The 25220-nt window shown below is 38.8% G+C and overlaps 1 protein-coding gene across 1 annotated transcript in view; it reads left to right on the top strand.

The window, feature by feature from the left end:
• Positions 1–25220, top strand: part of ttn.2 (titin, tandem duplicate 2) — a 200547-nt gene that overhangs the window by 132516 nt on the left and 42811 nt on the right. Inside the window, exons 150-196 of the mRNA XM_051709102.1 lie at positions 139–432; positions 528–827; positions 930–1238; positions 1339–1538; positions 1636–2065; positions 2172–2480; positions 2568–2749; positions 2849–2978; positions 3445–3744; positions 3839–4156; positions 4255–4551; positions 4642–4941; positions 5037–5351; positions 5448–5596; positions 5679–5829; positions 5931–6212; positions 6310–6612; positions 6717–7022; positions 8624–8905; positions 9005–9304; positions 9410–9712; positions 9814–10122; positions 10942–11223; positions 11407–11706; positions 11807–12100; positions 12187–15141; positions 15235–15570; positions 15669–15953; positions 16084–16383; positions 16476–16778; positions 16882–17157; positions 17530–17826; positions 17917–18219; positions 19345–19644; positions 19766–20053; positions 20150–20452; positions 20597–20899; positions 21004–21309; positions 21403–21690; positions 21783–22073; positions 22197–22484; positions 22580–23167; positions 23275–23379; positions 23492–23689; positions 23812–24108; positions 24189–24776; positions 24894–25196. Of these exons, the coding sequence (XP_051565062.1) occupies positions 139–432; positions 528–827; positions 930–1238; positions 1339–1538; positions 1636–2065; positions 2172–2480; positions 2568–2749; positions 2849–2978; positions 3445–3744; positions 3839–4156; positions 4255–4551; positions 4642–4941; positions 5037–5351; positions 5448–5596; positions 5679–5829; positions 5931–6212; positions 6310–6612; positions 6717–7022; positions 8624–8905; positions 9005–9304; positions 9410–9712; positions 9814–10122; positions 10942–11223; positions 11407–11706; positions 11807–12100; positions 12187–15141; positions 15235–15570; positions 15669–15953; positions 16084–16383; positions 16476–16778; positions 16882–17157; positions 17530–17826; positions 17917–18219; positions 19345–19644; positions 19766–20053; positions 20150–20452; positions 20597–20899; positions 21004–21309; positions 21403–21690; positions 21783–22073; positions 22197–22484; positions 22580–23167; positions 23275–23379; positions 23492–23689; positions 23812–24108; positions 24189–24776; positions 24894–25196 (16446 nt within the window). The remainder of the gene's footprint in view (positions 1–138; positions 433–527; positions 828–929; positions 1239–1338; positions 1539–1635; positions 2066–2171; positions 2481–2567; positions 2750–2848; positions 2979–3444; positions 3745–3838; positions 4157–4254; positions 4552–4641; positions 4942–5036; positions 5352–5447; positions 5597–5678; positions 5830–5930; positions 6213–6309; positions 6613–6716; positions 7023–8623; positions 8906–9004; positions 9305–9409; positions 9713–9813; positions 10123–10941; positions 11224–11406; positions 11707–11806; positions 12101–12186; positions 15142–15234; positions 15571–15668; positions 15954–16083; positions 16384–16475; positions 16779–16881; positions 17158–17529; positions 17827–17916; positions 18220–19344; positions 19645–19765; positions 20054–20149; positions 20453–20596; positions 20900–21003; positions 21310–21402; positions 21691–21782; positions 22074–22196; positions 22485–22579; positions 23168–23274; positions 23380–23491; positions 23690–23811; positions 24109–24188; positions 24777–24893; positions 25197–25220) is intronic.

Raw genomic sequence — 25220 nt, 5'->3', positions numbered from 1 at the left:
GCACTTTTGAATTGTAACATGAACCTAATTATTTATGGTATGGATTATATGGATTAATTTTCATTACTGCATGCATAGCATACATTTTAGATAGTTCTAAATCTCTAAAAACTCTTTTATTTTTAAATCCATCCTCAGATGTCCCTGGACCAGTTCTTGACCTGAAGCCTGTTGTGGTTACTAGAAAGCTGATGATGTTGAATTGGTCTGATCCTGAAGATGATGGTGGTAGTGATATTACAGGATTTATCATTGAAAGGAGAGAACCAAAGATGCACACTTGGAGACAACCCATTGAGACCACTTCATCCAAATGTGAGATCGTAGGTATTATTGAGGGACAGGAGTACATTTTCCGTGTTGTGGCTAAGAACAAGTATGGATGTGGTCCCCCAGTCGATCTTGGACCTATCCGTGCTGTGGATCCTCAAGGTAACCTTCACATGATACAAAATGCTTTCACCTCCTCAACAACACTCCCAGTTATGTCCATATGTATTTATCGTCATATGTTCCTTGAATCCCAGGTCCACCAACTTCTCCTGAAAAGTTCCACTATACAGAGAGGACTAAGTCCTCCGTTACCATTGAATGGAGGCCACCCCGTAATGATGGTGGTAGTCCAATCCTTGGCTACATCATTGAGAAGAAGCGTCAAGATGAACCAGCTTTCCAGCGTGTCAACCCAGAGCTGTGCACTGCTCAAATTATGACCGTTGAGAATCTTGATGAGTTGCACATGTATGAGTTACGTGCAAAGGCTGTTAATGCAATCGGTGAAAGTGAGCCCTCAATTACCATGACTGTCGTTATTCAGGATGATGAAGGTTTGTAGAGTTCTTGTTTAATACCATTGTACATCACTGGGTTGTATGGTGTTTCAGCACACATTTTTAATAAAATAATATAAATTCATTTGATCATTATAGTGGCTCCAACTCTCCATTTGATGAAGCAGTTCAAGGGCGATTTGATCAGAGCGAGGAAAAATGAACCCATTGAGATTCCTGCTGAAGTCACAGGCCTGCCAATGCCAAAGATTGAGTGGCTGAAGGATGATGTTGTCATTGATAAGATCACAGAGAACCTCCTTATGGAAACCAAAGAGATTGACAGAGTGACATCACACACAAAACTCTCAATCCCTGGCGTTGTGAGACTGGACAAGGGCACATACACTGTTACTGCCTCAAATCGTTTGGGATCAGTCAGTCATTCCATCACAGTGGAAGTGCTGGGTAAGTTGTTGTATACAGCATATGAATTCATTTTGTGTGTGTGTGTGTGGTTATTTTTTGTATATTTTTGATTAATGATCATCTTATTTTTTTGCTACAGATCGCCCAACACCACCCAGAAATAGTGCTGTTTCAAATATCAAAGCTGAATCTTGCCAGCTTACCTGGGATGCCCCATTGGATACTGGTGGCAGTGAGCTTACCAACTACATTGTTGAAATGAAAGATCTTAATGTTGAAGATCCTGAAAAAGCTGAGTGGGTGCAGGTTACCAACTCCATTATCGAGAAGCGATATCGGGTAAGCCAAACACTGATTTCATGAGTAGTGCTTGAAATGTAAACCTAATGCTTGCATGTTGTTGAAGGAAAAGATAAAGCTTAAATGACTTTTGCAGGTATGGAACCTGGAAACAGGTGGCAGCTATAAATTCAGAGTCAAAGCTCAGAACAAGTATGGAATAAGTGAGGCCTGTGAAACCGAGGAAATTCAGATTAAGGATCCCTTTGCTCTCCCTGGCCCACCTGAGAAGGTCACTATTGCGGAGTACTCTAAGGCCCATATGTTGCTGACATGGGAACCCCCTACAGACTGTGGTGGTTCTACAATTACTGGCTACTGGTTGGAGAAGCGTGAAAAGGGTACTTCCTATTGGTCTCGTGCGAATAAAGCCCTGGTGTCAAAACGTGGTATGAAAGGCTGGGAATACCAGGTTACTCGACTCATTGAGGGAATGGAGTATGAATTCCGTGTGATGGCTTGCAATGCTGCTGGTATTGGACCACCTAGTGCAATCTCGGAGTCTGCCTTTGCTGTCGATCGTCTGAGTAAGAACATAAATAAAATGAAATGCTTTTAAATTGTGAATATTTTTAAATGTATGGTGTTTTAAACATACTTCATGTTTGTGTTTTTTATGTGTGTACCCCACAGCTCCACCTAGCATGCCAGCAGCCCCTGAGGTTGCTGACAAAACCAAGCATAGCGTCACCCTTGCATGGACCCCACCAGCTAAAGATGGTGGTCGTCCCATCAAAGGTTACATCATTGAGATTCAGGATGAAGGCACATCTGAGTGGGCCAGGATCAATGATGCTGATAATCTGCATCCTACCACTGATTTTACCATTCCAAACCTCCCAGAGCTTAAGAAATACAGATTCAGAATCATTGCAGTCAATGAGATTGGCGAGTCTGATCCAAGCCCAAGAACCACTGAAGTTCGCATAGAGGACATTCAAAGTAAAATCTTTGTTTTGTGCTAAAATAAAAATGTACTTATTAAATTATGTTTGCATGTTGATTTTACGCACTCTCTTAATTCTACAGCTGCACCAAAGATCTTTATGGATATCAGTGCACATGATCTGCTGTGCATTCGTGCTGGAACTCCATTTAAGATTCCAGCAACTATCACAGGACGTCCTGTTCCTAAAGTTACATGGGAGTTTGATGGCAAAGCAAAGACAGAAAAAAAGGATCGTCTCCATGTCTTACCAGTAGATTCACTGGTAACATCACTCTATATTTTTTGACATAAATATTATTTTCACCTGAATCTTTGCAAATTGTTTGTATTAATTAATTTTGTATTTTTGTTTGGTGATTAGGTTGAATCTACTGACACTACCTCCACTGTTTCAATTCCTGTGAGTATGAGAAGCCATTCTGGAAGGTACATAATTACAGCAAAGAACAAATCGGGACAGAAACACATCAACATCAGAGTAAATGTGCTTGGTGAGTTTGCTGCTCAATTATGTACTAATTTTTATATATTCTATTATAATAGAATGTTAGTATTTGTAACACTTTAAAATATGGTTGTAGTCATTAACATTATAATAACAAAATAACAATATTTTGCAGCATTTATTAATGTTGGTTAATGTTAATTTCAACATATATATATATATATATATATATATATATATATATATATATATATATATATTTATTTTTTTTAATTTATTTTTTTTTACATTAAAATTTATATACGTTAACATAAGTTAATGTTATTTTGATAAATAACATTAACCAAGATTTATAAATGTGAAATATTGTTTATTGTTAGTTAATTTTACCTTATGCATTAACTAATGTTAACAAGTTTAACCTTATTGTAAAGTGTTACCTTATTATCAAACACAAAATCCAAATGAGCATTGTACTATGAAGTAAACTAATATATTTTATGTTTTTCCAGATGTTCCCGGAGCACCCAAAGAGCTCAAGGTTACAGATGTCACCAGAACCACAATGAGACTCATTTGGAAACTGCCAGATAATGATGGTGGTGAGAGAATTAAGAGTTACTTCATTGAGAAGAAGGCTGTCAATGGAAAGGCTTGGACAACCGTCAATGCTGCTTGTGCCAGCATGGCGTTTGTTGTGCCCAACCTCCTTGAGGGACAGGACTACCTGTTCCGTGTTCGTGCTGAGAACCGCCTCGGCTTTGGACCATTTACAGAGACCACAGAACCTGTTAGAGCAAGGGATCCCATCTGTAAGTCAGTTACCTAAATATTTTTAAAAGCATCATACATGCCTCTGAAGTGTTCTGTCATTAACAATATTTTCTATTTATTTTCAATTTAAAGATCCTCCTGATCCTCCAACCAAGGTGAAAATTAACCTTGTTACCAAGAACACTGTGACTCTGACATGGGTGCCTCCCAAGAATGATGGTGGAGCACCAGTAAAGCATTACATTATTGAGAGACTGAGCTGGGATACAAGTGGTCCTCAGAAAGAGACTTGGAAACAATGCAATAAGAGAGATGTTGAAGAAACTGCCTTCATTGTTGAAGACCTTAAGGAAGGTGGCGAATATGAGTTCCGTGTTAAAGCTGTGAATGAAGCTGGCCCAAGCAGACCTTCTGTGACTGCTGGACCAATTATCATTAAGGACCAGACATGTGAGGAAAAGGGGAAAAATATTTCATTTTTGGTGAAGTTTGTTGAAATTTTGCACTCAGTTATTTGCTAAGCATGACTGTTTTTAATCTTCTTATAGGTGCTCCAAGCATTGACCTGAGAGAGGCTTTAGAAGGCGCAGAAGGATTTGATGTCAACATTGTCGCCAGGATTCAGGGCTGTCCATTCCCATCTCTTGTCTGGCAGAGGGCTCCACTGGACAAGCCTGATGACAAAACTGCTGTGCATTATGACAAACATGTCAATAAAGTTGTTTCTGATGATAAATGTACCCTGTTAATTCAGCAATCCAAGAGAGATGACAGTGCAGTGTATATTCTCACAGCCACTAACAGCTTGGGCACAGCCACCAAGAGTATCAAACTTACCATTTTGGGTAAGTCCAAGACTTTCATGATTTTATTACCTACTCATTTTTAATGGCTCATGCATTTGAAAGGTGAAAATATTATTCTTGTGTCCTTAGGACGTCCTGGAGTACCAGTGGGACCAATCAAGTTTGAGGAGGTCTTTGCTGAAAGAATTGGCCTGTCCTGGAAACCACCCACAGATGATGGCGGTTCCAAGATTACAAACTATGTCATTGAAAAGCGTGAGGAGAACAGAAAAACATGGGTCCATGTCTCTAGTGATCTAAAGGAATGCCAATACACTGTACAAAGACTTACAGAGGGCCATGAGTATGAGTTCCGTGTTATGGCTCAGAATAAATATGGAATTGGTCCACCCTTGTACAGTGAACCTGAGAAAGCACGGAACCTCTTCAGTAAGTTTCAATTACTGAGAATCTCTTAATCAGCACATTATTGTATTGTTCTAATTTAATCTAATACTTATTGTTGTCCACCCTTCCCCTAACAGCTGTGCCTGGCCAATGTGAGAAGCCAACAGTTACAGATGTTTCACTTGAATCTATGACAGTCAACTGGGAGGAGCCAGAATATGATGGTGGGTCTCCAGTAACTGGCTACTGGCTGGAGCGTAAGGAAATTACAGCCAAGCGCTGGACAAGAGTGAATCGTGATCCTATCAGAATCATGCCACTCGGTGTTTCCCACATTGTAACCGGTCTCATGGAGGGTGCCATCTACCAGTTCCGTGTTATTGCAATTAATGCTGCTGGATGTGGTTTACCTAGTGTGCCTTCTGATCCTGTTGCATGTAGAGACCCTATTGGTATGTTATGCTTTTCTTCTATCGTTCTTTTTAAACTCTTATTTAAACTCCTATTTTTTTATAAATTTGTCTATAATATTTGTATTTTTTTAACAGCACCTCCAGGACCTCCGACACCAAAAGTAACAGATTGTACCAAGTCAACTGTGGATCTTGAATGGATTCCTCCACTTAATGATGGTGGATCTAAGATCACAGGCTATTTTGTTGAGTACAAAGAAGAAGGGCAAGAGGAATGGGAGAAGGTATATGAATATAAAGTATATGTACTCTATGAATGCATCGTTCATTATGTGTTTTTTTCAATTACATTTTTCATCTTATTAGGTTAAAGACAAGGAAATTAGAGGCACCAAGTTTGTTGTTCCTGGCCTAAAAGAGCTTGGACTCTACAGATTTAGAGTGAGGGCTGTAAATTCTGCAGGCGTGGGTGAACCTGGTGAGGTTGCTGAAGTGATCGAAGTCAAGGACAGAACAAGTAAGCAATAAAGCACTGGTTCACTTTTTAGTTTATATTATTTTTAACAAATATTTGTATTTTACTGTATTACATTTACCTTATTTTTATACTTCTTATAGTTCCCCCCGAGGTTGACCTGGATGCAACAGTCAAGGAAAAAATTGTGGTTCATGCTGGTGGGGTAATCCGTATCCTGGCCTTTGTGTCGGGCAAGCCTGCACCAGAGATTATTTGGAATGGAGATGATGGTGATTTGCCAAAGGAAGCTGTTGTAGAGACCACTGCTGTAAGTTCAGCTCTGGTTATCAAGAATTGCAGGAGACATCACCAGGGTATTTACACCTTGACTGCTAAGAATGCGGGCGGAGAGAGGAAGAAAGCAGTCATTGTTGAAGTATTGGGTGAGTGTTTATTATTTTTTATTGTTTTTATTCTGAATTCTTAAATTATTTTACTTAACTAATAAACATTTCCAATATTTGGTTCCTTTCCTCCCAGACGTCCCTGGCCCTGTGGGTCAGCCATTCTCTGGTGAGAATCTTACCAATGACTCTTGTAAGTTGACATGGTACTCACCTGAAGATGATGGTGGCTCAGCTATCACCAACTATATCATTGAAAAGAGAGAAGCTGACCGCAGGGGCTGGACTTCAGTGACATATACTGTCACTAGACATAATGCAGTGGTCCAGGGTCTACTTGATGGCAAGGCTTATTTCTTCAGAATTGCAGCTGAAAATATTATTGGAATGGGTCCATTTACTGAGACGTCAGCTCCAGTTCTCATCAAGGATCCTTTCTGTAAGCCTTGTCTATTTGTTTGTTTCTATATATTTTTTTTTTTTCTTTTAAAGTCATTACCTGTAATTGTTTATAAAATGTCTTGTGTATTCAAACTTCTTCAGCTATCCCTGAGCGCCCAGAGGATCTTGAGGTGACGGCTATCACCAATGATTCAATCAGTGTGGCATGGAGACCTCCAAAGTATGATGGAGGCTCAGATATTACAAGCTATGTTCTTGAGGTCCGTCTTATTGGACAGGACAACTTCAACCGCATTGCTGCAGAGGACAAACTGATGGATCGTAAATTCACACATGTGGGTCTTAAGGAAGGCTCTTCTTATGAATTCCGTGTTAGTGCTGTGAATCAGATTGGTCAAGGCAAGCCTTCTTTCAGCACCAAACCAGTTACATGCAAGAAAGAGTTTGGTAAGTAATAACTTGTGGTGAAGTTATAATATATATAAATTATATACATAAAAAAAAAAAAAAAAAAAAAATATATATATATATATATATATATATATATATATATATATATATATATATATATATACAGTACTGTGCAAAAGTCTTAGGCACATAAGATGTTGCACAAAAACATTTGTCTTAAGATGGTTACATAAACTACCAGACAAAAGTTTTGAAACACTTGACTGAAATGTTTCTCATGATCTTAAAAATCTTTTGATCTGAAGGTGTATGCTTAAATGTTTGAAATTAGTTTTGTAGACAAAAATATAATTGTGCCGCCATTAATTTATTTCATTATAAAACTAACATTTTATTTAAAAAAAAGTTTTTGAAATTGATGACTTGGACCAAATAATAAAGAAAAGCAGCCAATAAGTGCCCAACATAGATGGGAACTCCTTCAATACAGTTTAAAACGCATCCCAGGGTGATAAGAAGTTGGTTGAGAAAATGTCAAGAGTACTTGTCTGCAAATTCTAGGCAGATGTTGCATGTTGAAGATGCTAAAATATAGCATAGTTTTCACAACATAATTCCCATAGTTCCATTTATGTTATTCCATAGTTTTGACGACTTTACTATTATTCTAAAATGTGAAGAAAATAAATTATAATAAAGAATGAGTAAGTGTTTCAAAACTTTTGACCGGTAGTGTATATCTTCAGCTTTAGTGTGTCAATAGGAAATATACATTTTAAACTCTGGAACATTCCTTTTACAAATAGAATAGAATAGAATAGAATAGAATAGAATAGAATAGAAGAACAGGGAGCTCTGCAACAGATAGCATGGCCCCCACAGAGCCCTCCTCTGAACATAGTGTCAGTCTGGGATTACATAAAGAGACAGAAGCAGTTGTAACAGCCTAAATATATAGAAGAACTGTGGCGAATTCTCCAAGAAGCTTGGAACCTCCTATCTGCCAACAACAAAGAAAAACTGTGTCCAGGTGACCTAGGAGAATTGATGTAGCTTTTTTTTTTTTATGTTCACTGGACTTTGTATGATGTTAGTTGATAAATGAAAGCTTTTTATGGCATTATTTTTGAAGACATCCTCACTATGCAACATTTTTCACAAGTGCCTAAAACATTTGCACAATACTGTATATATACACTACTGGTCAAAAGTTTTGAAACACTTATTCTTTTTTTTTTTTTCACATTTTAGAATAATAGAAAAGTCATCAAAACTATGGAATAACATAAATGGAACTATGGTAATTATGTTGTTACTAAACAAAATCCAAAATAAATCAAAACTGTGTTATATTTTAGCATCTTCAAAGTGTGTGACTCCCTTTGCCTAGAATTTGTAGAAATGTACTCTTGCCATTTTCTCAACAAACTTCTTGTGTTTCAAAACTTTTGGCCGGTAGTGTGTGGATATATATATATATATATATATATACACACACATACTGTATATATAGTGTATATACTGTGTTTGTATATATATATATATATATATATATATATATATATATATATATATATATATATATATATATGTATATTTACTAGGTATTCTTTGTTGTATACTTATCTCTTTACTAGAACCACCAACCCTTGATCTTGACTGCCGTGACAAGCTTGTGGTTCGTGTTGGCGAGACTTGCACTGTTCAAGGACGATACTCAGGCAAACCAGCACCAACTATTAAATGGCTCATAAATGATAAGGAGCTTCAAGGAAATGAAGAAATTGCTGTCACCAGCACAACAAAGACTTTGTGCTTGACTATTGAAAAGGCAAAACGGGATCACAGTGGAAAATACACTGTGGTTCTGGAAAACTCCATAGGTTCACGCAAGGGCATATGCAATGTTGTTGTTGTTGGTGAGCTGATCTTTACTTTTTGTCAAGTGTATTATTTTCTTATCCTACTACTATTTTGGCTATATATATACTTTAAATCATTATGAATAATTTTTTCAGACCGCCCACAGCCTCCAGAGGGTCCTGTTAACTTTGATGAGATCTACAGGAATCACATGGTCATTTCTTGGAAGCCCCCACTGGATGATGGTGGATGTGCTATTTCTAACTACATTGTCGAAAAGAGAGACACCAACAGAGATCTATGGATGCCTGTTACAGAATCTTGCACAAGAACATCTTGCAGAGTTCCAAAATTGATTGAGGGAAGAGAGTATATCATTAGAATCTGTGCTCAGAATATTCATGGCATTAGTGATCCTTTGCTATCTGCTGAGACAAAATCAAGGGATGTTTTCAGTAAGTAACAGTTTATTTAATATAATGTATAACGTCATGAAATAATTTTAACAAGAACAATTTATGATCAGTAGCCATAATGTTGTTTTCAAATTTCCATCACAGAGGTTCCAGATGCTCCGCAGGCACCTTTGGTTAAAGAAATCTATAAAGACACTGCTCTGATTTCATGGGTCCAGCCAGCTGATGGTGGCAAACCAATCACAAACTACATTGTTGAGAAGAAAGAGACCATGGCCAACATGTGGTCTAGAGCTGGAAAAGAACGCATTTTCCCTAATACAGAATACTGGGTTCCTGATCTTCTCAAGGGATGTGAATATGAATTCCGTGTCATGGCAGAGAATGTGATTGGTGTTGGTGACCCAAGCCCACCCTCAAAGCCCATCTATGCCAAAGATCCTATAGGTATTTGTCTAATAACTTTTGCCATAAGAAAATGATTAATCCCACCTTTCTAAGTTGAAATATGACAATTTTACCCCTTTTCTGGATTTTTTTTGTCACAGTGATTCCAAGCCCACCTGTGCTTCCAATAGCAATTGACAAGACAAAAGAGTCTGTTACTCTTTCTTGGCAGCCACCAAAGGACTGTGGCAGAGGCAAAATCTTTGGCTATCTTCTTGAGTATCAGAAAGCTGGTGATGAGGAATGGCTTCAAGTAAATCAGACACCAGACTCCTGCCAGGATACTACATTCAAAATTATCAACCTTGAAGATGGTGTACTTTACAGATTTAGAGTGAAGGCAGTAAATGCTGCTGGTGAATCTGAGCCTGCATATGTCCCAGAGCCTGTTCGAGCACAAGACAGACTTGGTAATTTGTAGTACTTGAATATATATTTGTATTACTTGGATATACTGTATATCCACACCTGCTGGCAAGTTTCCAAAGTGTAGGATGGCAGGGGAAGAGTTTTTTAATATTCATAAGTGAAGCGATAACTGATTGGACGATTCAGTAATATTCATTAGGAAAGTGCTACCTGATTGGTCAGAGAAACTATAACCCAACCCCTAACCCTAACAAATAAGTTAGAGCTTTCCTCATTAATATGAATGAGTCTTCCTTGATCCTATGTTTCGGAAATTATCTTTCACTGTTTTCCTACAGACGCGTTTTGTATATCACATGGAAAGCGATTAGTCAACTTCAGGCTGACAGTGTTGACTACATTATAGTTGACTAGTCTATGCAACCCCTTATATATACACACATATATATATATATATATATATATATATATATATATATATATATATATATATATATATATATATATATATATATATATATATATATATATATATATGTTTAGATATTTCATTATGCATGTGTGACGAGGAGGACAGTGTGGCCGGGTCGTGAGGCTGCATGGCCGGCACTGAATCAGCTGATCACCGGGAGAGCGAGATAAAGGGGAGCCGGAGACTCCAGTTCGAGAGAGAGATGCACATGTGTGTCTGTTCGTTTATGTTTTATGTTGTTTTAAGTTCATTTATATAATTAAACCTGTATGTTGACTATTCAGCCGGTTCCCGCCTCCTCCTTGCCCATCCTTACACTGTTACAGCATGTTACTGAATTCAAGCAATTATTTTATAATATGAAATTATATGTTTTTCTTGTCTATAGAGCCTCCAGAGCTCCTGCTGGATATGGGCATGCCCCGAGAAGTTAAAGCAATGGCTGGAACCCATATTACTATTATGGCTGGAATAAAGGGCATGCCTTTCCCAAAAGTCACATGGAAGAAAAATGAAGCAGATGTTCCTCCAAGAGCAGAGATTGAGACATCTGGAACAGCAAGCAAATTGGAGATGCGTTATTGCAACCGTGCAGATTGTGGAGATTACACACTTAATGTTGAAAATCCAGCTGGATCGAAGACCGCCACATGCACTGTGCTTGTTCTTGGTAATTTTTTTAATTGAATATTTTAGACTATGAAAAATGTGTATAAATGTATATTATATTTAAAACATGTATAACAAATAAATCATACTAATGCATTAAATGGAAACAAAACTACTTTGTTTTTAGAATAAGGTTTATTCGTTAAGTTGTTGTTTTGATTTTTTTGTTTGTTTATTTATGTAGACAAACCTGGACCAGTTCAGAATCTCAGAGTGTCTGATGTCAGAAGTGATTCTGCCCAGCTTTCGTGGAAAGACCCAGAAGACAATGGTGGTGCACGTATCACTAACTTTGTTGTCGAGAAAAAGGATGCAGCATCTGCACAATGGGTGCCAGTCTGCTCATCATCTAAAAAACGCAGTATGATGGCCAAGCACTTGACTGAAGGAACATCATACATGTTCCGTGTGGCGGCTGAAAATCAGTTTGGCAGAAGTGAATATGTTGAGACAACAAAAGCTATCAAGGCAATAAATCCACTGTGTAAGTATGGCCTGTAAAATCACTCAACACTGTGACTTTCATAATACTTATTTTCATAATTTTAAGAAAACTAAGATTGCCATTAAACTTAATATTTCAGTCCCACCTGGTCCACCAAAAGACCTGCATCATGTAGATGTTGACAAAACTGAGGTTTGGCTCCAGTGGAATTGGCCAGATCGCACAGGAGGAAGTGACATCACTGGGTTCTTGGTTGAGTACCAAGAAGAAGGTGAAAGGGATTGGATTGTTTTTAAGACTGTAAGCATTCCTGAATGCCATGTGACTGGACTGGAGGAGGGAAAGACCTATAGGTTCCGTGTTAAGACAGAGAATGCTATTGGTCTAAGTCGGCCAGACACCACTGTGCCAGTCCTTTGCCAGGAAAAACTAGGTTAGAATTTAAGTCCCCTATAACTGTTTAACAACATTTTTGTTTGCAATTTGCATTACATTTTTATTCTTTGTTTTATTTTAAAGTACCACCCATTGTCGAAGTTGATGTGAAGCTGATTGAAGGAATTATTGTGAAAGCTGGAAGCACTATTAGACTGCCTGCCATTATGAGAGGCATTCCGGTTCCCACTGCCAAATGGGTTATTGATGGAGAGGAAATCATGAGTGAAGGCAATATCAAAATTGACACTGACAACTTCTCCACTGTTTTGAGCATTGCCGAATGCACAAGAAGTCACACAGGAATCTATATCCTCACAGTGTCTAACTCTGCAGGAAGTAAGACTGTTGCTCTGAATGTCACAGTACTTGATGTCCCAGCTGCCCCCATAGGTCCTGTTAATATTCTAGAAGTTACTCCTGACTCTATGGTAATTGACTGGCGTCCTCCTAAAGATGATGGTGGAAGCCCTGTCATGAACTATATTGTTGAGAAGAGGGAATCAAATAAGGAAACCTGGGGAGGAGTTAGTTCTGGCAGCACTGCCACAAGGCTCAGGATTACTCGCCTGCAGAAGGGAGTTGAGTATGTTGTAAGAATTCGTGCTGAAAATAAAATGGGAATTGGTGCACCACTTGAAAGTGCACCCACTGTAGCCCGGCACCAGTTTGAGCCCCCTGGCCATCCTGGTAAACCAGTTGCATCTGATATTTCTGAGGATGCACTCACACTTGGATGGACAATGCCACTGTTTGATGGTGGTAGTCAAATCAGTGGTTACATTATTGAGCGTAGACATAAGGGTGGCAAATGGATTAGAGTGAATAAAACACCTTGCAAGGACCTTAGATACAGAGTGCTTGGACTTTTTGAAAGTAATGAATACGAGTTCAGAGTATTTGCTGAGAACATTGCTGGCTTTAGTGGACCCTCACCTATTTCAGATCCTGCCAAGCCTTGCAGACAAATTACAGTTCCTGGGCCTCCAGTCAACCCTAAGGTTAAGGACTACAGTTGCTCATATGCTGACTTAGTCTGGATCAAACCCACAAAGGATGGAGGCAGTCCAGTCTTAGGATATATAATTGAATGCCAGAAAGCAGGTGCTGAGTGGGAGCAAGTCAATAAGGATGATCTGATTAAGCAGTGTGCTTATAGAGTAAAGGGACTGATGGAAGACACAGAATATAGGTTCCGTGTTAAGGCTGTCAACATGATTGGAGAAGGTGAGACAAGGGAAATTCCAGAGTCTGTTATTGCTAAGGACATCCTCATTCCTCCAGAAATTGAGATGGATGCCACATGTCATGAACGTGTGACTGTCCGCGTTGGACATAATATTAACATTATTGGATATGTGAAAGCAAGACCTGATCCAGAAATTATCTGGAGCAGGAGTGAAAATGTTTTGGAAAGGGACAAGCGCACCACTCTGACAAATAACTTTCCAGTTGTGCAAATGCGCATCAAGGAAGCAACCAGAGCAGATCATGGAAAATATACACTCAAGGCTGTTAATGAAACTGGAGAGGCCTCAGCTACAATTACAGTAAATGTATTGGATAGACCTGGGCACTGCCAGAATCTTAAATTGACATATGTAACCAAAAACTCTTGCATGATATCCTGGGATGCTCCTGAGGACAACGGAGGCACTGAGATTACAAATTACATTGTGGAATGTCGAGAGCCAAGCATACGAACCTGGTCAATGATATCATCTGACTGCACAAATCGCATGGTAAAGGCAAAGCTCATGGAAGGTCATGAGTATTTATTCCGTGTGTCTGCAGAGAACAAGTGTGGTCCTGGACCAACTACAGAAACCAAAACACCCATTCTTGCAATCGACCCACTTCAGAAGCCAGGTGAGCCAGAGAACTTCCATGTCAGTGATGTTGGAAAGAACTTTGTTTTCCTTAAGTGGAGAAAACCAGATTATGATGGTGGCAGCCCTAACCTGGGCTACATTTTGGAGAAAAAACCTAAGGATGCTGAAGAGTGGGAAAAGTTACATGACAGTGTCCTGAAAGACACTTTCTTCATGGTAGACAAATGTGTTGAGAACCATACCTATCAGTTTAGAATCAAGTCAACAAATGAAGGAGGAGCAAGCAACTGGGTTAAGACATCTGATGTTCTTGTGAAAGAAGAAATTCAGAAACCTGTTCTTGACCTGAAATTTGCTGGTACCGTTGTAGTTAAAGCAGGTGAATCAGTTAGACTTGAAGCTGGACTTAGAGGAAAGCCACAGCCTGAAGTTACATGGGTGAAGGACAAGGATGCAGGTGATAACCCAAGGATCAGTGTTGACACTGGACCAGATTACTCCAAGTTCCTTCTGACTAAATCTAAACGTAGTGATACTGGAAAATATGTGATCACTGCTACAAACTCAGCAGGAACATTCAATGCATATGCAAATGTCACTGTTTTGGACATACCAGGACCTGTCAGAGATTTGAAGGTTTCTGGGATTTCTACAGACAAGTGCAGAGTTGTATGGGATCCTCCAGAGGATGATGGTGGTTGTGAGGTAGATAGCTACATTCTAGAGAAGTGTGAGACTAGAAGAATGGTTTGGTCCACTTACTCTGCCTCCGTTGTCACCAACTATTGTAATATAACTCGCCTTGTTGAAGGAAATGAGTATATATTCAGGGTCAGAGCAGAAAACAAGATGGGAACTGGTCCCTCAATGGAGAGTAAGCCAATTATTGCTAAGACGCAATACAACAGGCCTGGTCCACCTGATTCACCTGAGGTCACTAAAATTGGAAAAGATGAGATGACTGTTGTATGGGCTCCTCCCGAGAATGATGGTGGTAAGTCTATCACTGGTTACATTTTGGAGAGAAAGGAGAAGCGGGCCGTTCGATGGGTCCCTGTCACAAAGAGCCCTATCTCTGAGAGGCGTATGAAGGTCACTAATTTGATTCCTAACCACGAGTATCAATTCCGTGTCAAAGCGGAAAATGAAGTAGGATTGGGAGAACCAAGCAAAGCATCCAGACCTATCACTGCAAAAGATCCAATTGGTATGTATAGTCTGTATTACTTATGTCTTTCTTCCCCTAAATGCTATATATAATTGTGTTTTAATCAAATCTGGCATTTAATGTAACATTTAGAGCCCCCTGGACCTCCTGGTAGCCTTAAAGTTGTCGACAGCACCAAGACATCGATTACACTAAGCTGGGCAAAGCCTGTGTATGATGGTGGTGCTCCAATTATTGGATATCTGGTTGAAATGAGGGATAAGGTTGAAATGGAGGGTGAACAAGAGAGAGATCCAGAAGAAGGCTGGAAGAAATGTAATACTGGTGGACAGCTTGTCATAACTGAATTTACAATTCTTAACTTGGACGAGAAACAGGAATATGAATTCCGGGTGTCTGCTCAAAACCAAGTTGGCATGGGCCGCCCTGCAAAACTCAAGGATGCTGTATCACCAAAGGAGATCAATGGTACATTTTTTTTTACATTTTTTTTTTATTGTGACTTGTATTTTGATGCAGCTTGAAATTCAGTACACTATTTGTATTTTTTTCTCTCCTAACAACAGAGTTTCCAGAGATTGATCTTGATGCCAGTCTAAGAAAAGGACTTAGCGTTAGAGCAGGGTGTCCCATCAGACTTTTTGCTACAATTAGGGGAAGACCAACACCTAAAGTGACCTGGAAGCGCCTGGGTGTTGACAATGTCATTAGAAGGGGTCATGTGGATCAGATTGATACAATGACATTCCTTGTGATTCCTGAGTGCTCACGTGAAGACTCTGGCAAATATTCTTTGACACTTTCAAATGCCTCTGGAGAAAAAGCTGTATTTGTTCGTGTTAAAGTCTTAGGTAAAATTAAATTTGTATAAAATGTGCTATGTAAATTGCATTTAAAATTAAGAGAGATGATTTGCTTTCTGTTGAGTTGCATTAAAACTCCAAGTAGTGTCAGTAACCTGTTACTTAAATTTATCAACAGATACTCCTGGTCCTGTTGGTGGACTAGAAGCAACTGATATTACAAAAACGACATGCCAACTTGCATGGTTACCTCCAGAAAATGATGGTGGTAGCCCAATCCTAAACTACGTTGTCGAAAAGCGTGAGGTAGACAGGAAAACATGGACAAATTGCACAAATGACCTAAAGAAGACAAGCTTCAAAATTACAAATCTGACACCAGGAATAGAATACTATTTCCGGGTCATGGCAGTTAACAAGTATGGCTTAGGGGTGCCTCAAGACTCTCCAAAATCTTACTTGGCTACAGATCCCAAGAGTAAGTCCACCATGCGCAGTATTTTAATATATTGTTCCACAACGAATATATAACAAATAATATGTATCTATATACCTTTTTACCTTGTACAGGTGAGCCTGATCCTCCAAAGAAGATGGATGTATTGGAAATTTCTAAAAACAGTGCAACTCTTGGATGGTTGAAGCCACTTAGAGATGGTGGATCAAAGATTAATGGCTACATTGTTGAATACCAGGAGGATGGTCAACCTGAGGACAAGTGGATATCATACTCCATTGTGAAAGACTTGACCATTGTTGTAGCTGGACTGAAAGAAAACACTAAGTACAGATTCAGGGTTGCAGCAAGAAATGCTATAGGATGCAGTTTGGCGAGAGAAGTTGAGGGCATATTTGAGGTCAAAGAACAGCTATGTATGTATCTAAAGATATTGTGTTCTCCAATTATTAATTGTCCTTTTTTACATGCTTACATTTCATGAATAACACTCTAAATACTTAACCGTTTATTTTACAGTGGCGCCAAAGATTATCATGCCTGATGTGGTTACAGCAAAGGCAGGATCTAAACTTTTAGTTGAGGCTCTTGTCTCTGGGAAGCCTGCACCAGTCACAAGATGGAAGAGAGGCAGTGATGACATAGTTACATCTGATCGTCTCTACATACAAAAGACACCAACCACAAGTACACTTATGATCAAAGATGTCACAAGAAAGGATAGTGGTTACTACAGCCTTTCTGTTGAAAACAGCATCTCTAAGGTCAACCAGATTCTCAGAATAATCATTATGGGTAAGTTACATATTAAAAAGATTTAGTCAAGTAATATTTATTTGTATAGCGCTTTTCACAACACACATCATTTCAAAGCAGCTTTACAGAAAATTATGCAGTAACAGAAAATGAAGCAGTAAAGTCTTCAGAGTCATCATTGTGTGGTTTGATGGATGTAGATTATGCCTTCAAAATCTAAGTATATACAGTATATATATATTAATGGCTAACAGATTAATGACTAAAAGGCTTGGAAGTCCATCCTGAGTTAACTGCAGAGTGCACACAGATGCAATGTCTTTTGTTATTTGGCTGTTTCTATTTAGTGTTACTTAGTAGGAAAATCGAAAGTGAATGTGAAATTTATTGTGACACCTTTTTTATTTTTAGATATCCCTGGTCCTCCAGAGGGCCCTCTAGAAATTCTTGAGGTGGACATAGATGCCTGTACACTTGCATGGAATTCTCCTACTGAGGATGGTGGCAGCAACATCACTAACTATGTTGTTGAGAAGTGTGATGTGTCCAGAGGTGACTGGGTCACAGCTGCATCTTGTACCAAGACCAGCTGCAGAGTCGGAAAGCTCACAGCTGGCAAAGAGTATGGCTTCCGTGTCCGTGCTGAAAATCGTTTTGGCATTTCAGAACCAATTTACTCAGAGAAAATGATTGCTAGACATCCATTTGGTAAGTCTCATAAATAGAGACACATACAAACACACTCACACTCAAAGGTATTGGCTTTATTTACACCAATACAAATTTTTTACATTTCAGATCCACCCAGTGAGCCTAGGAACTGCTGTGTCAACAAGATCAACAAGGATTTTGTTGTGTTGTCCTGGGAGAAACCAGTGAATGATGGTGGCAGTCCCATCATTGGATATTCCATTGAGCGCAAAGAAAGAAATAGCCTTCTGTGGGTCAAGGCAAATGAAATCCTTGTTCGCTCAACTGATTATACATGCTCTGGCCTCATTGAAGGCCTGGAATACACATTCAGAGTGTCTGCTGTCAACAAGGCAGGACAAGGAAAATCAAGCAAGCAGACAGATTTTATCACTGCAAGAACACCCGTTGGTATGTGTGGGAAAAGAAACATGCTGCAATTACTCTTAATCAAAGATATGCATTATAACGGTTCCCGCAGATACTTAAAAAGTCTTAAAATGTCTTAAATTCCGTTTTCCCAAATTTAAGGTCAGAAAAAGTCTTAAAAATCTTAAATGATACAACAAAAGTTTTAATTATCATTTAAAGAGATCTTAAATTTGGAGGTGGAAAGACAGGAATCGTGATATGACCTAATGTGAGTATCGATCTTCAAAAGAATACGATTTATTATATAAGTACATGCGCTGCTCTGTTGTATTTTCTCCAAGCATGCGGGGGCTTGTGAGTGTTTCCAGCTGTTTTAGAGCAATTCGCAATCATTAGGCTATCTGAAATTTATGAATGATATGATTTCACTAATGATAACTGTTGATGATGATATATTGTTGATGAAACTTTTAGTTGTTAATATTGTAATATGCTGTAGATCATTGTAGAAGTGCACGTTTTATTTCTCTTATCTGTTTGAATGAGCAGCTGGAAGCAGTGAAGCGCATACATTTCAAAATAAGAGTCCCCGGTGTATTTCAGCCTTTAAAGTTAAAAGTTATTGGTATTTTGGTTGCACCATAAACTGCATCTGGAATTTAATTCAGTCTGGACTCTTGTAGCCTCTGTCTGGCCCTCCCCATCACAGGAAGGAAATATTAAGAAAATGTAATACAGGCTACCAATTTTAAAACTACTGGCAGATGAATTACTTTTCTTTCAACACATTATCGTATCAGCAAAATCCAGTATTTGTCAACCTCTAATTTGTATTTATTTCTATAATGGTACATAAACCAATTTTAATGTGATATAAATGTGGAAAACTTGTCTTGAGTATTTTAATCTTGCATTTAGCCTACCCTGTTTTACTGATAAGCAATGTTAAGGCCATGTTGAATGTGTGCCCCTGCCTGTTTAAGTAAAGTCTGTGATACATGATTTATTTCAAGATTGTGTGGGTTTGTTTTGGGATGGGGATACAGTATTAATTTTATTTGTTCAGGTCTTGAAAAAGGTCTTAAAAGGTCTTAAAAAGTCTTACATTTTATTTAAAAAACTCAGCAACCCTGTATAATAAGTTTTATTTTTATTCTTTTTCAGATCCACCTGGCAAACCTGAAGTTCTTGATGTGACAAGAAATTCTGTTTCTCTTGTGTGGAGTCGTCCAAAACATGATGGAGGCAGCAAACTCATCGGTTATTATGTTGAGTCTCTGAAGTTTCCAGGTGACAAATGGGTGCGAATCAATGCAAGCAGCCAAAATGTACCAAAAGAAGAATACATTGTCTCTGGGCTTGAGGAGGGAGCCCAATACAAGTTCAGAATAATTGCAAAGACAGCAATAAATGTTAGTCTGCCTTCAGATGAATCTGATGCTATCCCAGTTATTGCAGAGCATGGTAAGTCTTACATACATAACAGTACATTATTGCTTTGGATTAAAGCATCTGCCAAATGAATAAATGTAAATAACTGATAGATTTCAGAGTTTATTTTAGGTCTCCTTTTGTATTTTTTCAGTTCCACCAAGAGTTGAGATTGGCCTTGAAATGAAGAGCTTAATTGTTGTCAAAGCCGGAGCAAATGTCTGCCTTGAGGCTGAAGTTTATGGTAAACCAATGCCAAAGGTCACATGGAAGAGAGATGGTGTTCCATTGACACTGGTTGAAGGTATGAAAATGACTCAGAAGATACATCTGTTCTGCCTGGAACTGTTCTCTGTGACAAGAAAGGAGTCTGGAGAGTACACAATTGTTGCTGAGAATCCAAGTGGAACTAAGTCTGGCAATATTAAATTGAAGGTTCTTGGTAAGTAAATGTTAAAGATATGCTAAATAATGAATGAGTCATGCATTGTCCTTGGATTTTCCAAACACAAACAAATGCATTATTTTGCTTCTGCAGATAAACCTGGACCCCCAGCATCAGTGAAGATAAGCCATGTTTTTGCTGACCGGGTGAAACTGAGATGGGAGCCACCTGTTGCAGATGGTGGTTCTGAAATCACAAACTACATTGTTGACAAACGTGAAACGAGCAGAGCTAACTGGGCACAAGTTACTGCTAATGTTGGTGGTCAAATAACGGACTGTTCTGTGGAGAAACTGATTGAAGGCCATGAATATGAGTTCCGCATCAGTGCTGAGAACAAGTATGGTGTAGGAGACCCAATTGTGACTAACTCTGTGATCGCCAAGAATCCATTTGGTAATTTTTTCATTATTTTTGTGCACTTCTTTGTGTCCAGTTTTTAATATTTTCTGTATATTTAAAAAAAATCTGATTCTGTTTGCCAATAAATGTGATTACAATATTTTCCAACTTCCATCTCTTTTTGATTTCCAAATTCAGATGTTCCAGGGCCATGTGAACCTCCAGTTATAACCAATATCACAAAGGATCATATGACTGTTAGTTGGAAGGCTCCTGCTGATGATGGCAAGGCCACCATTCTTGGATATATGGTTGAGAAGCGTGAAACTCAAGACCTCAACTGGGCTAAAGTGAATAGAAAACCAGTTATTGACAGGACAATTAAAGCTGGCGGCCTCACAGAGGCATCAGAGTATGAATTCAGAGTCATTGCGATCAATAAAGCTGGTCTTGGCAAACCAAGTGATCCATCAGCTGGTGCACTTGCATTAGACCCAGTGTGTAAGTATTAATTTCTTCATACAACATTTGACTAAAATTACAAGTAATTCAGCAGGCAATGCCTCTTAGAGTTGAAGCTCATGCAATTTTGGGTTTCACCATAGATCCTCCTGGACCACCTGCGTTTCCAAAGGTCATTGACTCTACACACAGTTCTATCAGTCTGTCCTGGACCAAGCCCGCCTATGATGGAGGGTGTGAAATCCTAGGCTACCTTGTTGAGTTCAAGAGAGCAGATGCAGAAGATTGGATGAAGTGCAATGTGCCAAAGAATCTCCAGGCAACAAAGTTTGTTGTTACTGGTCTTCTTGATAACACTGAGTACCAGTTCCGTGTCACTGCTGTAAACAAGATTGGATTTGGGGAGCCAAGTGAAGTTCCTGGAAAACATATGGCAAAGGATATCCTACGTAAGTGGATCCCATAGCTGAATTTTGGGAATTTTAATATACTCACTGTGAATACATTACTGATATATTATTCTCATTTTGATTTTGCTTCAGTTGCCCCTGAGGCTGAGCTTGATGCAGATCTCAGAAAGGTACTAGTTTTGCGTGCTGGAGTCACAATGAGAATTTATGTACCTCTGAGAGGGCGTCCTGCTCCAAAGGCAACATGGACTAAGGTCAATGCGAATTTGAAGGAGAGACAGGGTCTTATGATCAATACAACTGAATGGGATACCCTTCTTTATTGTGAGGATATCAACAGATATGATGCCGGCAAATATGTCCTAACTCTAGAAAACAGTAGTGGTACCAAGTCATATACCATTGTTGTCAAAGTACTAGGTAAGATTTATTTTTGTTTAAACACAGATTCCCATTTGGAATTTATTATTTACAGTATCTCATACCTAACTACAATCTCTAAATTTACACAGACACGCCTGGACCACCACTTAATCTGATTGTTAAGGAGACCTCAAAGGACCATGTGTCCATTACTTGGGATGCTCCATTAATTGATGGTGGTAGTCCAGTCAAGAGCTATGTTGTTGAAAAACATCTGGCCGAGAGAAAGGCATGGACGTGTGTTGCTCTTGAGTGTCCCAAGACATCTTTTAGAATTACTAATCTTGAAGCTGGTAAAGCTTACTGTTTCCGAGTCCTAGCTGAAAATATATATGGCATTGGTGAGGGTTGTGAGACAGCTGGACCAGTCAAAGCCTCAGGTGAGACTTCTTTGTTCCACAATGTTGCACAAGACATAGTCTTTAAGTGGTCTCATATGAAATTAATACAAAGTTTAAATCAGTTAATTACACCACATTTTAACACATTTTATCATATTGCAGAGCAACCTGGACCAGTTACAGATTTTAAACCATCAGAGGTCACCAAGAATTCTTGCACTCTTGGCTGGAAGAAACCAATAAGTGATGGTGGAAGTCACATTGTTGCATATGCTCTAGAGATCTGTGAAGGTGAAGACAAATGGAAGCTGCTCATGAAGTCCAAGCTCACACAGTACACAGTGAATGATCTTGATGAAGGAAAGGAGTACATTTTCAGAGTAAAAGCCATAAATGAAACATCTGAAGGACTCCCAACAGAGCTCACTGTCTTGGCTAAAGATCAAATAGGTATTCATATAGTGCTCCTAATAGTGACATTTGTGTCTTGAAGGTTATTCAACAGAATCTATTAATATATTTGTATTTTTCTTGTCTCTTTACAGTCCTGCCAGACTTTAACCTTAAAGGCTTGCAAGACTCTAGCTATGTGGCAAAGGAAGGAAGCACTGTTCGTCTTAATATCCTTATTATTGGTATCCCTGCTCCAGCTGTCACTTGGAAAAAGGGTGATGTTACTTTATCAGATAGTGGCAGAATCTCAGTTGAATCAACTGCAACAAACACAACCTTGCTGATTCGTGATTGCCACAGGGGTGATGCTGGCAAATTTAATATCAATTTAAGAAACAGTGCTGGAACAAAGGAAGCAGCTATTGACTTAAAGGTTGTTGGTAAGCCTGGAGTCTGCACAGGTCCCATCAAGTTTGATGAAATCACAGCAGAAGCAATTACTGTTGAATGGGGTCCACCCAAGGAAGATGGTGGATCAGAAATTAGCAACTATTTTTTGGAAAAGAGGCATTCTACTGCTAACAAGTGGGTGACAGTTGCCTCTGCAATTCAGAAGAACTCTATGAGGGTTACAAGACTTCATGATGGAACAGAATATATCTTCAGAGTTTGTGCCGAAAATAAATATGGAATTGGCGAGTTCCTCAGATCTGACCCAGTGGTTGCTAAACATCCATTTAGTAAGTATTGACAAGGCCCAAATGTAGTTTTTTTCCCCACTTGGTAAAATATGCTGAATATTTTAGAATATTTCTACCCATTAAATAAACACTTTATGCCACACCAGATTCACCAGAGGCTCCAGCACCACCTGAGGTTATGAGCATTCGTCATGAGTCTGCTATCCTAACATGGTCTGATCCAAAAGATACTGGAGGCTCACCTATCACAGGTAAAAATATTTTTTAACCACAAATATTTTTAAAATACATAATTTTTTTCTTCAGTTTTCTTTTTCTTTTTTTGCCACATCTAAACAAATTATTTTTTTATTCCTTGTATAGGATATTATGTGGAATTCAAAGATAGAAATAGTTTGATGTGGAAGAGAGCCAGCAAGACACCTTTGAGAGTGAAAGAATGCAGAGTGACTGGTTTGATTGAAGGCCTAGAATATGAATTTAGGGTAATAGCTATAAATGTGGCTGGACTCGGAAAGCCAAGCAAATCTACAGAATCACTCGTTGCTCTTGATCCAATCGGTGAGTGCAAGCATGCCCTCTTTCTAAGATGTGCTGTTCATAATCATCACTCAGAGAGAGACTGTATTTTATAACTGTATTTTAACATTATATTATTTATAAATAAATGTCTCTTTCTGTAGATCCTCCTGGCAAACCTGATGTGATCAGTGTCACAAGAAACAGTGTAACGCTCATTTGGACTGCACCAAAGTATGATGGTGGCCACAGACTGACGGGGTATATTGTTGAGAAATTAGAGCATCCAGGAAAGGTATGGATGAAGGCCAACCATGTCAATGTCCAAAGCTGTGCATACACCGTAACAGACCTACAGGAAGGCGGTACTTGTGAAATCAGAATAAGGGCTAAGAATGCAGCTGGAGCAATAAGTGCTCCCTCAGAGGCAACTGAGCCACTTGTCTGCAAAGATGAATATGGTAAGCCAGGTTTTTATACATTTGCTTAACCACACATCCATACACAATAATGATTGTAATCATTTCCCAACATTTTACAGAACCACCAACTATCACAATCGACCCTGAAATGAAGGATGGTGTGACTGTGAAGGCTGGAGAAACAATTGTCATAACTGCATCAAGCATTCTTGGCAAACCACCTCCTACAGCTGTGTGGTCTAAGGGGGGAAGAGAATTCAAGTCTTCAGATGTTGTCCAAATTACAAGCACTCCCACATCTTCAAGTTTGTCTATAAAGTATGCCAGCAGAAAGAACACTGGAGAGTACACAATTACCGCAAGCAATCCATTTGGTATCAAAGAAGAAAAAGTTAAAGTAAAAATCCTAGATGTGCCTGGACCTCCAGGTCCTATTGAACCCAGCAGTGTCTCTGCTGAAAAATGCACATTGACATGGTTGCCACCAGAAGAAGATGGTGGTAGCAGTATCAAGTCATATATAATTGAAAAGAGAGAAACCAGCCGCCTTCTCTGGACAAAGCTTGCTGAAAATGTTATGGATTGCCGCTATATTGCCAGCAAGCTGATTAAGGGAAATGAATACATATTCCGTGTTTCAGCAGTCAATCAATATGGCATTGGTGACTCAACACCATCTGGTCCAGTTAAAATGGTTGATAGCTTCGGTAAGCTTCATTTAATATTTTACTACATTCATTTATTTAATTTCTATCAATTATCTTCCATATTATATTATACAGTTATATTTTAATTGTTTTTTATGGTTTCACCTTGTTTTGCAGGACCACCTGGGCCACCATCAAAACCAAAAATTGATAATGTCAGTAAAAATGCAGTAACAATTTCCTGGAAGAGACCAGCTGTGGATGGAGGAAGTGACATAAGAGGCTATAGTGTTGAGAGAAAAGAGAGAAGAGGCATGAGATGGGTGAGAGCCTCAAAGAAGACAATTTCTGATCTACGTTGTAAGGTATCAGGCCTGACAGAGGAAGTTGAATATGAATTCCGAGTGACTGCAGAGAATAAGGCTGGTTTTGGTGAACCCAGTGAGCCATCTCAACCTGTAATGACAAAGGATATTGCATGTAGGTTGAAAAATTTAATTATTT

The sequence above is a fragment of the Myxocyprinus asiaticus genome, chromosome 10 (assembly GCF_019703515.2).
Source record: "Myxocyprinus asiaticus isolate MX2 ecotype Aquarium Trade chromosome 10, UBuf_Myxa_2, whole genome shotgun sequence".
Lineage (NCBI taxonomy): Eukaryota > Metazoa > Chordata > Actinopteri > Cypriniformes > Catostomidae > Myxocyprinus > Myxocyprinus asiaticus.
The sequence above is the reverse complement of the archived record's forward strand: the minus strand, read 5'-3'. Positions and strand labels throughout refer to the sequence as shown.